The following is a 12,461-nucleotide window of genomic DNA, read 5'->3' as shown; positions in this document are numbered from 1 at the left end:
AATCACGTTTCGATGATATTCACCGATTAATCATCAACAGGTACATTTCATCTCAGCTTCTATGATAAAAAAAAAGTATGACAGTATCCAAAATATGAAAAGTCGAATGCAGTCATAACTTTGTAGGCCGACGACCGTTTAGACCGAACACCAGTGGCTTTATATTGGCTCTAGATTGTTTTAGACTCTAGGTTCAAATAGAAAATGAACGTCATGACTACGTGGTTCCAGAACTATTTAGTAATTTGTAAGTGCCTCAACAATGTAGCGCCAAGTGTACTGAAGATGGGTTAACTATCATTGAGATTATCAAATTGTATATGAACTTCTGGGCAATACAGCTAGCAGGTTTCAAGCTCGAAGAGATTAGAAGGACTATCTAACGAAAAAAAAATCACATTCACGTTTGAATTGAGACTGACTGACGATAGAACACTTACCGGGTAGGTGGGTCTACTCAATGAGGTACTACTAACGACAATCAATAACAAACCAACGACGCCACACTCCTGTCCGGCGGGCGGCGCGGCACTTCCATCAATCGAGTTGTTTACAAACATATCAGTTCTATAGACATCGGTTTGCGAGATTGGGGCTATCGATGATGCTAATTTCTGCTCCTTAAAAAGACTTCCAGTGAATAACGTCTTAAGCCCATGTGCATAAAAACTTTTCCACATTTACGTCACATTAAAGCTCTGCCAATATTTCAATAGCATGGATTGTATTACAATTGGACTTAAAGAATGGGGAAAAAATCGATGCGCTATTTCGAACTGTGAATAACAGTTGGCTTGCGTGAACTTCAACGCCTAAACTACATGATCAACCACACCTCACGACTTTGAGCTCTGTGATGAGTAATACATTCAATCTGAACGGTAGAAATAATTTAAAAATTGACTACAATTACTATATACCTACGGCTGCCAACAAACCATACTTTTAAATCGATTTTCTCAGCTAATTTTGTAGTTGGAGTGAGCAATATTACTAGGTGGAGTTCTGTTCGTTTTAAAACAATAAATCTAGCTAATCAAATTCTAAAAAAAAAAAACAGACAAAAATCTTACTAAGTACTCAAAAACGACTTGAACATCTATAGTCTATGACCCCTTACCTCGTTGGCGATTGAGTACAGCCATTATAAGAGATGCTTATCGCCACTGAATGGCGCAAAACTCCGCCGACGCCGCCGCCCGTGTCTGCCTCGCAGGCGTGATGTTAGCTAGTTCAAAAACGTCTACGATGGCTTCCGGTTTGCAGAGGTCAGCCATAATGGGATGGTGAATCGAATCTTGTTGATTGATTGAATGAAAATATTTTTCTCTGCTTCTCTTATTACAGGATGGTGGCGAAGGTCACGTTGGAACGGTTCGCAACTTTGAATCACAGGAGGAAGTGGTCGTCGTCTGGGACAACGGAACGGCCGCCAACTATCGGTGTGCCGGGGCCTACGATCTGCGCATCCTGGACAGTGCCCCGACCGGTATCAAACACGAGGGTACAATGTGCGATACCTGCCGCCAGACGCCGATTTTCGGCATTCGCTGGAAGTGTGCCGAGTGTACCAATTACGATCTGTGCTCGATCTGCTATCATGGCGATAAGCATCATCTGAGACATCGGTTCCACCGGATTTCCACGCCCGGTGGGGAGAAAACTTTGCTCGAACCTCGTCGGAAGACGAAGAAGATAGCGGTAAGAGGCATATTCCCAGGAGCACGAGTGGTACGAGGAGTAGACTGGCAGTGGGAGGACCAGGACGGAGGAAATGGCCGACGTGGCAAGGTGAACGAGATTCAGGATTGGTCGTCAGCTTCACCACGATCGGCGGCTTACGTGGTTTGGGACAATGGAGCCAAGAATCTGTACCGGGTCGGTTTCGAGGGTATGGCTGATCTGAAAGTTGTCAATGATTCCAAGGGGACTAATGTATACCGTGATCATTTACCTTTGTTGGGAGAGTATGGACCCGGTCGAGGTCCTCACAGTTTCCAAATCGGAGATCAAGTGACAGTAGATTTGGATATAGAAATAGTTCAATCGTTGCAACATGGACACGGCGGCTGGACCGACGGAATGTACGAGTGCTTGAATACTACCGGAACGGTAGTAGGCATCGATGAGGATCATGACATCGTGGTAGCCTACCCGAGCTCCCACCGATGGACTTTCAACCCAACGGTGCTGACAATAGTTTCATCCCCAGCTTCGATGCAAAGCGAAAATCAGTCCCAACAGTTTGCCGTTGGAGACTTTGTTAAAATTTGCAGTGATCTCGAACGGATTAAAATTCTGCAGCGTAACCACGGCGAGTGGGCCGAAGCGATGATTCCAACCCTTGGCAAGGTTGGACGGGTGCAACAAGTTTACCACGACAACGACCTGAAGGTGGAAGTTTGTAACACTTCGTGGACGTACAATCCCCTGGCGGTGACCAAAGTGGTAAATATTCCTTTTTTTGTTTCATACCTTGTTCGAGCTATCATTCATTTCACTAAGCGATGAAGAAGATTTTCGAATGGATCAGTTGTCGTCATCATACATCTACGAGAATGCTTAGAGAGGCGAATCTACCAAACAAAATAAATCGTTTACCTAAATAAAAAAATTCAAAATAACCGGGCAAAATTCATCGCTCATTTTGAGTAAAGTGGCCAACTTGGACTGTAAATCGATTATTTCCAACCAAGTAGACCATTCTGAGGTGATTTGAGTGAAATCGGGAAGCTCGAAGATTTGTTTTGGATTGCTTTGTTTTGGGTTTCAAGCCACGGTTGTTCCGGAACTTCCGCAGAGTCTCTAATTGACCATTCCGGCCCAAGTTTCTGTCGGAAAGCAATGTCCGAATCAATTTACCACTCAAGAGTGGTTTGGACAAAAAGCGGGAATGTCTAGAACCTGTTTTTGACGTCTTATTTCGAGAAAATCGTTTAAAATAAAACCGAAAACTTCACAGTCTCGAGACAAGGCAAAGGGTGAGTCTAACCTTAAAATCCCCTCCTATACCCATTAAAGTAGCTGCTCGAAACTGTAGTGTCGGGTGCCCAGCTAACCACGTTACGGACGGTAGCCATAAATTTAGCGGAAGCCAACGGCCCCATTGAGTGTGTGCCTTATTATTGTCCTAAAGGTGCGATGAATTTCAGTAGGGTCGTTTTTGGGAGCTGAGCCAATTGATTTTCGGGACTCGATTTTCGCCATCTTGGTTTTGCGAGTCCCGTTTTTGCGAAAGTAAGCTGCGGACGTGGAGAAAGCCAGCCGGAAGTCGTTAGAGGTGCCTCGGACAGCTGCGGTACGCCCGTCGAAGCAGTGCAGCTAGGCAGGGTTGCCAGTTACCGGATACGACTGTGATATTAGAAAAGATAACGAGCCTTTAGTAAACAAAGAGACGAAATGTCACGATTGGAATTTAGATTTTCTGTCAATGTCGTTCCAATCGAGCAAAACCAAGCAGTCTTAAAGGCAGCCCTACAGCATTTTTTCATTATTTTGAAAAGGATCAGATGGCGGATCGATTGCTGGTTTTTCAGCAATGCAGATCAAATGCTGGAAAAATCAGCAATACGGAGAATATTTGCTGTTTTCCAGCAAAATAAGGATTGCTGAACATTTCCAGCAATTGTTTTGCTGGAAATAGAGGCCAAAATTTACTGTGCAGGAATAATGAGAGCAAACATGCAATATATGCACATGGTTAGGAAAGTGATGCTAAATTTTGCTTATTTTGGAATCCACAACGATATTTCGCTTTCTGATGATGAAAGCATGTTGATGTTAAATTTTACTATCAGTTTAATTTATTTTGCTCTCTGAAGGTTCGAAAAATGAAGTGAAGTTTAGGTCTCAAAAGAAAAATTTGGCATCATTTTGCTAAACATGTATGATTATTTTTTATTGTGTAGGATAAATGTACCAGATCTTGACACCTAGGGCAAAGCACATGTTTTTCAAAATTCCAACTTTTCTGTTAAGTTATTCGCTAACTTGTTAAGAGTTCAACAATAATATGTTTTCTGAATCCTCTCAATCCTAGCCGCCGTATAAATTTTTGACTGTTCCGATTATCCAATTCTCGGCCACCAGCAATGTGAAATAGATCTTTTCCAGCAATTCTCAATTGACATTTAACTGAATCGATGGCTATTCTGAATATAAGGCAACTGACAGAATAACGTGAGCTGACCGCAAAGGTCGATGCGAGACAGGTCGAAAACCGGGCTTAACTGAATCCTAGTCCACACAGGGTAACTTGAACTGTGATTTTTGTTTTGAGGCATAGCAAAATTTGCTATAATGCAGTTATTTTTATAAGTACCTACATATGTGTATCAAACCTTTTATTATTCGTTCGACAAATTGCGTATTTTACTCCAATGTTTTTTTTAAATAAATCGCTTGTCGAAATCATATCGTGCAAATGGTTACAATAGATTTAAGATCTTGCTCGTCGTCGTCGGGATAGTTGACTACAAATTATTACTAATACAAACAGTGTTGAAAAATTTGGCTGTTTAAACATGTGCTATCAAAACACGATTAGGAAGTATTGTGAATATACAGCCACCTTCTTCTTGTGTGTTCTATAGTTGGTAGTGTTATAAAATTAAGCTTTCAACACGGAATGATATACATGTCGATCTCAATACCTGTTGATACAATTCCAAATGGTCCATTCTGTAGATTTGGAGTTGTTATATATTAGACAGGTATGGCAGAAGTTAATCTGCTCGCTGAACATGAGTTCAAGTTCACCTGAAACACCGTCAAACCTAAAGGTTTGAAATCCTACACAAAACGAACCCTTGATCAGTTCGATTAAGGGTAAAAGTTTAAGGATAAAACCCTCTTTAAATAAATGTACAACAACAACATCAGTTCGATTTCACTATGACTTGTACGTAAGTATGTAACAGCTTTTATGGTCTTATGGGAAATCGCGCTTAAAGAACCGTCAAGAACACTACATTTTGAGTTACCGATCGGAAATAGTAACACATGATTTTGACTTCTTGAGGAGCGAACCATCCCGCATTAGGTATTATAGGAATTGTTATTTCTTCTTTGTCGCTTAATCATCACTCATCTCATCATACGCACCCAAATAATAGATGAATTACAAGACGGTTGATTCACAGGCTTCTGCCTCGGATGGTTCTGCTGCGGTGACTACAAACGGAGAACGTTTGTCGGCAATTTTGAAGAAACTGTTTGAACCGCACGCTTCCGGTGACACCACCGAAGAACTGGTGAAGGCCGCTGCAAACGGAGACGTAGCCAAGGTGGAAGAACTGCTCTCGGGGGCTAACAACCAGAACGTGGCATCTTCTTCATCGGGTGGACAGGATTCATCGCAAGTGGTGAAGGTCGATGTGAATGGAGTGTTTGCAGGCCATACTGCACTGCAGGCCGCCAGCCAAAATGGTCACCTAGAGGTGATTCAAGTATTGCTCCGCTACAAGGCTGATGTCGAGATTGAGGACAAAGACGGTGACCGGGCAGTTCATCATGCAGCATTTGGGGATGAGCCCGGTGTTATGGGTCTTCTGGCTGAAGCAGGAGCCGATTTGAATGCACGCAACAAACGACGTCAAACTGCCCTGCACATTGCCGTCAACAAAGGACATTTCAATGTTGTTAAGACGCTTCTTGAACTAAGTTGCCACCCAAGTTTGCAAGATTCCGAAGGGGACACACCGCTGCACGACGCTATTTCAAAAGAGCACGATAACATGCTCTCACTGCTACTAGACTTTACCGCAGACATCACCTTGACCAACAACAACGGCTTCAACGCTTTACATCATGCGGCACTGAAAGGTAATCCAAGCGCTATGAAGATTCTGCTCACGAAGACCAACCGTTTGTGGATCGTTGAAGAGAAGAAAGAAGATGGCTATACGGCTCTGCATCTGGCGGCCCTCAACAACCATGTAGAAATTGCCGAACTGTTGGTGAAGATGGGTAAGGCCAACATGGACTGTCAGAACGTAAATCTTCAAACTGCGCTGCATCTGGCAGTAGAACGCCAGCATGTTCAGATCGTTAAACTGCTGGTTCGGGAAGGGGCCAACTTGAACATCCCGGACAAGGATGGCGATACGCCATTGCACGAAGCGTTGCGGCACCATACCTTATCGCAGTTACGCCAACTGCAGGACGTTGAAGGTTTCGGAAAGATTCTGATGGGACTGCGAAATGTAAGTATCTACTTTGGTAAGAGTTTTGTTACATAATTCTGACATATTCAATGTTATATTTTAGAACACCGACAAAAAGGCGTCCGCTTCGATTGCTTGTTTCCTTGCGGCTAATGGAGCTGACCTTACGATCAAGAATCGTAAACTGCAGACCCCCTTGGATCTTTGCCCGGATCCGAACTTGTGCAAGACGCTTATTAAGTGCTACAACGAACGCAAAACCGATGATATGGATATGGCACAGGCAACGAGCGGCCCTCCAGCTGCCCCTGCTATGATACGCAATGGAACGGCAAACACCGTGGGCCCGGCATCTACTTCAGGTCTCGGTCAGGCCCTTTCCGCAGTAGCATCGACAGGAGGCATACCACCGGGTGTGGTCGATGGAAACTTGCTGAACGATCTTAATAAAATGTCGATCCAACCGAACGTAACCGGCCAATCGGCCAACATAGCTATACCGGGAACCAATGGGTCGCCGCTCGACGAATGTTTGCTGTGCTCCGATCAGAAACGGGACACGATATTCAAACCATGTGGACATGTAGTGTGCTGCGAAAATTGTGGTCCTCGTATCAAGAAATGTTTAATATGTCGCAAATCTGTATCGGAACGTGAGAAGATTGGCGAATGTTTGGTCTGTTCCGATCGTAAGGCATCGGTGTTCTTCAAGCCCTGCGGTCACATGGTGGCTTGTGACAATTGCGCACAAATAATGAAAAAATGTGTCCAATGTCGCACTCAGCTGGAACAGAAGGTTCCACTCTCTGTGTGCAGTGGTGGTCCAGGCCAGGTTGTAACGGTTCAGCAGGAGAAAAAAGAACCGGCCGCCACGCTTCTACAAGGCATTAATAAAAGCGGTCACGAGGTGGCCATGAATAACACTATGTCCCCGAATGTCGGTGGACTCTCGGGAACACCAACTTCGTTGACTACATCGAACAACTTTGGAAACAACAGCAGTGGTAGCGGCGTGGCCCCAAATAATCTCAACCTGGTAGATGATTTACAGAAGCTTCAACAACAACTCCAAGATATCAAGGAGCAGGTAAAAAAATTGTGCAATATTATTTGAATTAAGTCTAAACTTATGCATCTTCTTTCTTCATTCCTCAGACCATGTGTCCTGTATGCTTCGATCGTATCAAAAACATGGTCTTCCTGTGCGGGCACGGAACCTGTCAGATGTGTGGAGATCAAATCGAGGGATGCCCTATTTGTCGGAAGACGGTGGAAAAACGAATCCTGCTGTTTTAATTGGAGCACACAAATCAAAAACAAACTCAATGAATTTACATATTGTAGATGTATTTTTTAACAACTGATGTTATAGACAGAGTTTGACGTTATCATGTTAGGTTTATGTTTATCGTCCTAACAGCTGCAGTTAAATTGCGTTATTATTATTTGTGACCGGATTTGTTTCGAACGTTTGTACGTTTTTTATGTTTAAAATTAATGTCTTCTTACCTTTCACGATGTGAAAAATCTGCCTTATAGAGAAAGCGTTTTTTTTTTGTTTTTTTTTTATCCGAGAACATTCTATGTATTAGGAAGAACTTTATATTTTGTCCTACGAAAATCCCCCTATCCAGCTTTGAACTATTATATTCTAAAAGTTTAAACCAGAAGTTGACGAACTATATGATAATTAGTAGTTTTAACTAAGATAATGAAATATCATTTTATCGCACATACACCCAGTTTGAAATGTATAACTTATTGTGCCGTATACTGTACCAGTCCTTGAGACAAACTTATATCGAAATAGCTTCACCGAACGGAACAATCATATTAGTGCGCATAGCAAGACACCTTCAACACTTGAACATTCAAACAAAAACCTAAATAAATAGCAGAAATAGGTATTCTTATTCAAACAATTATTCTTGGCAACATATGGTGTATTTACACACACACACAATATCTTTAAATACATTCAGAGTAATAGTTATCGCTGGATTCATTTTGAAAGAAAGCATCGGGTGAATTTCTTTGAAGTTGGATTTTATAATATAACTCTGCGGATCGGTCAAAATATAAGTGCCTTAGTACCTCACTAAATGGAATCAATTCGCCAAGAAATTTCACAACTTTACCTTTAAATTTTTTTGAAAAAATTGGGAAATTTAGAGAAAAAAAGAGTGAGATTGAGATTCCAAAAATCTATCTGTTGAGGTTCACCGGGGTAAGTGGGATGATTTTTCGTATAGTTCAACTTTAAATAATCATTGAAAAATCAGCAGTCGATCAATTTTGATAAAATTACGTTCAATCTGAAGAAGAACATTTTATTTTTTATTTACATAGTATTCCGTCTCACGACATAACTTGACGAACATAATTCCTAAAATTCACTCGGTCCATGGCAACCGTTCTCCAATTTCTCGGGCACCCCACGTTCGCCAGATCACGCTCCACCTGGTCTAACCACCTCGCTCGTTGCGCCCCCGCTCGTCTTGTTCCTACCGGATTCGTAGCGAACACCTGTTTTGCAGGACAGTCGTCCGGCATTTTCGCAACATGTCCCGCCCAGCGTATCCGGCCAGCTTTCACCACTTTCTGGATACTGGGTTCGCCGTAGAGTCGCGCGAGCTCTCGGTTCATCCTTCGCCTCCACACTCCGTTCTCCTGTACGCCGCCAAAGATGGTTCTTAACACTCGTCGCTCGAATACTCCGAGTGTACGCAGGTCCTCCTCGAGCAATATCCATGTCTCGTGCCCGTAGAGAACAACCGGTCCAATGAGCGTCATATACAGGTAACACTTCGTGCGAGGGCTAAGTCTTCTCGACCGCAGTTGCTTGTGGAGTCCATAGTAGGCACGACTTCCGCTGATAATTCGCCTCCGGATCTCACGGCTGGTGTCATTGTCTGCGGTCACCAGTGAGCCGAGATAGACAAAGTCTTCGACTATCTCCAGCTCGTTGCCGTCGATCGTGACCTTGTTATTACTGGACAAGCGGGTTCGGTCGGACTCGGATCCGCAGGCCAGCATGTACTTCATCTTGGACGCATTAATCATCAACCCAATCCTTCCTGCTTCGCGTTTCAGTTTGCGGTAGATGTCTTCCACCGCCGCAGATGATCTGCCGACTATATCAATGTCACCGGCAAAGCAGATAAGTTGAATGGATCTGTTGAAGATCGTGCCCCGCATTTCGCCCACCGCTCTTCGAATAACACCTTCTAGCGCCACGTTGAACATCATGCAGGATAGACCATCACCTTGTCGAAGCCCCCTGCGCGATTTGAATGAACTCGACAATTCACCCGAAATCCGCACACAGCACTGCGTTCCATCCATCGTCGCCTTGATCAGTCCGATCAGCTTCCCGGAAAAGCCGTTCTCGTCCATGATTTTCCATAGCTCGTTACGGTCGATCGTGTCGTATGCGGCTTTGAAGTCGATGAATAGATGGTGCGTAAGTTTTAAAAGCTAGTTTGGAGCAAAAAAACAATTTTTTTTTTCTCCAAACTAGCTTTAAAAATTTTGTTTTTAGAAATTAAAAATTATAAGGTACGATATTATATCACAGAAAACAGACGTACAAGCTCGAACAAAAAACCGTCAAAAAAGTGTGTAAAATTTCAAATGCTATCACCAAAAAAAATACGTTAGAAACTCTATTGCGCCGTTCAAGAGTTACAAATCAACTTTTAAGTGCCCAGTTTTCGAAAAGGCGTAATCGTAGCCAAAAAACAAAAATTAGTTCAAAAAGGGTGTTGGGATTTTTACACAAGTTTCGTGGGCTAGCTTGTACGTCTGTTCTCTGTGATTATATTGAGTAGTTTGTTCGTTATCGCCAGAAAGTCAAATAGGGCGGCAATCCGAACTTATTTCTAAACATCAGGCCAACCAGATGTGACCAAACTTTTCTCAAATTTTGGCCATATCAGCTTCTTTTGATTCAGAAAAATGGTAAGAGATCGAAAGTTCATCATAGTGATAAACTTCAAAACTAGTATCGTGAAAAAGTAGAAAATGTGGACCGCTTTCGAACATGTTATTCACCCTTATTCTTGTTTACGGCGTATCTGACTTTCGTTCGAACGGATACTTTCGATCGAATTCGAAAATGGTATTCTTGTTTTCGTTCGAACGCGATACGTTCGATGTTGGTGTTACCAGATGAACTTCGAAATTTCTAAGCAGCCCTGTTGTATCAAAATTCAGTTCAACTACATCAGAAACCATTATGATTGGGATCGTTACTCCAATCTACTCGAGATGGTTCAAAACTTCGAAGAAGCAAAACTAAAAGAAATTCTTAGTTTTCTGGAAAAAGCGAGATTTAAAATCTAGAGTCTGAAACGACAAATCAAAAAATAAATAATTAAGGAACACCCTACGATGAATAACAGAAATACAAACACAAACAAAAAGTGGTGATATAGAGTATCATACTCTCGGCCAACCCAGTCAGATTAATACATACATACAAAATGACATCTCTCGTGTGCCAGTCAAATCTAAACAATGTTCAAATGTTCTTAATGTGATTTTGTGAAATTTTTGTTATCGGACCGGAATACGGCAAGGAAAAAGAAACCTCCTAAACCACCCAGGAACAAGGGAGAAAAGCAAACCAGGCTCGAACGGATCAGGCCCATCAACAAAACCTCCAACAGCAGCAGCATCAGCAGCAGTGATTTCAAGAAGTCCGCAAAATCGGAACCCATACCATCCAGATGAGGTGTTGCTATCGCTGTTGCTGTTGATGGAAAGCTGCCCCGCTGGCCGTAGGAGATCGGAACTCGAGGCCGAATTTTTATAATAAATTCAAAATTATTTTCATAAAATGAAGTTTTTGTATTCTACAGACACCGGTCTTATACATTGGCAGAGGTTTGTTTCCATGTCAGTTGGCTCAATTCGGTCTGGATCGCTGTTAAGTTCAATTCAAGTATCACCTTTTCTCATAAGATTTGAATAAAATATGTTATTTTGAATCACTTTTGTATTTTATAATCTGAATTAAATTTCCCCAATTGCTTTAAACGGTCATCATTCGCAGTATTAGACTCGCGTTTATCAGTCCATAGAAAAAATACTTTCGAACGAAAACGGGAATGCAATTTTTGGTTCGTACGAACGATGTTCGAAAGATCGAACTGTTCTTATTCGTTCGATCGAAAACAAGAATACGAAATTGCCAAACTTTCGAACGAATGTCATTCGATCGAAAACAAGAATAAGGGTGATTGATCCATTGTTGTCGAATGCGGCACCGGTTTGGCGAAAGCTAAGCAAGAACTACCGCTTAGCTAATTGATTGAAGAAAACTGTTCCAGTGATAAGAAAAAAAAAACAAAACACAACTTCCTCGCATCACGTTTTTATCAGCATATATTTCTGTAACGGTTTCGAATAGTTACCACATTATCATGGTTCAGATTTGTACATCAAATAATGTCTTAACGATTTACGTTTTACTACATCGAAAAACCATCAATTATAGAAAAAATAATTTCTGAAATCGTTCGCGACAACTGAGAAAACAAGAGATGAGAGCACATTTATCTTCGATTTTTTCTTTCTTTAGATCCGATTACCACCACGACGATTTTAATCAAATTAACTTTTCACAGTTTATAATTTACTCTGTATCTGGTTTTCAGATTTCGGTCTGCTAACTTTTGTTTCCTTCTAAATTCTTAATTGGTCGCTCAACTGCCCTTTTCTTACGGTTTAAATCTACTGATTCGTTTGTGTATACCTTACACACTTTTTTTCGTTTTCATACTGCACTAGTAAAAATACGCTCTTTGATTATATTTTAATATAAAATAAAGAGTTAAGAATAATATAAAAAATCTCCACAAGTGTTTTGAAAACAAATAACAAATTGCCACATTATGAACTGTGTGTTTCGACTGTTTTTTTTCATCTTTTCGTATCGTTTTTCATTGCTGCTTCACCAATGGGAAGAATTTTTATTTTTACTCTGTAATGAATAGGGTAATGCAAATCATTGATTTGCACTCAGCTCTGATTTGATTCTCTATATTCTTTCTTTGCTTTGATTTTACCTCAAATTCCGTTCGCTGTTTCCTACTCTGGGTATCATGATAAAGCTTTTGCGAGCTCAATTTTACTATAATTTAGGATGTACAATGTCAATTTGGATCGTACTTTGTATTAACCTATGATACAATATAGATAAAGAAGATAGAGAGAAAGCTTCTCTGAATCGCTCCTTTGCAACATTTACCCTTGTGTTTTTGTTTAGTAAAGTATAAGTTAGATCGACGATCG

The 12,461-nt window shown here is 41.5% G+C and overlaps 1 protein-coding gene across 1 annotated transcript; it reads left to right on the top strand.

Annotated features, from left to right (window-relative positions):
* The first annotated feature begins 1,248 nt into the window (after positions 1-1,248).
* LOC129760062 (E3 ubiquitin-protein ligase mind-bomb) lies at positions 1,249-8,153 on the top strand. Its single transcript, XM_055757638.1, has 5 exons — positions 1,249-1,268; positions 1,320-2,448; positions 5,142-6,203; positions 6,268-7,251; positions 7,320-8,153. The coding sequence occupies exons 1-5, from the start codon at positions 1,249-1,251 to the stop codon at positions 7,458-7,460; spliced, it is 3,336 nt and encodes a 1,111-aa protein (XP_055613613.1). The 3' UTR covers positions 7,461-8,153.
* The last annotated feature ends 4,308 nt before the right edge of the window (positions 8,154-12,461 follow it).

The sequence above is a fragment of the Uranotaenia lowii genome, unplaced genomic scaffold, assembly GCF_029784155.1.
Source record: "Uranotaenia lowii strain MFRU-FL unplaced genomic scaffold, ASM2978415v1 HiC_scaffold_4, whole genome shotgun sequence".
Taxonomy (NCBI): Eukaryota; Metazoa; Arthropoda; class Insecta; order Diptera; family Culicidae; genus Uranotaenia; species Uranotaenia lowii.
Note: the sequence above shows the minus strand (reverse complement) of the source record. Positions and strands in the feature narration are given on the sequence as shown.

Excerpts from the sequence above, each read along its gene's own strand:
- LOC129760062 (XM_055757638.1), top strand. The coding sequence starts at position 1,249 with ATGGCTTCCGGTTTGCAGAG. Across the intron at positions 6,204-6,267 it reads TTCTGATGGGACTGCGAAAT|AACACCGACAAAAAGGCGTC; the intron begins GTAAGTATCTAC and ends GTTATATTTTAG. Across the intron at positions 7,252-7,319 it reads TCCAAGATATCAAGGAGCAG|ACCATGTGTCCTGTATGCTT; the intron begins GTAAAAAAATTG and ends TTCATTCCTCAG.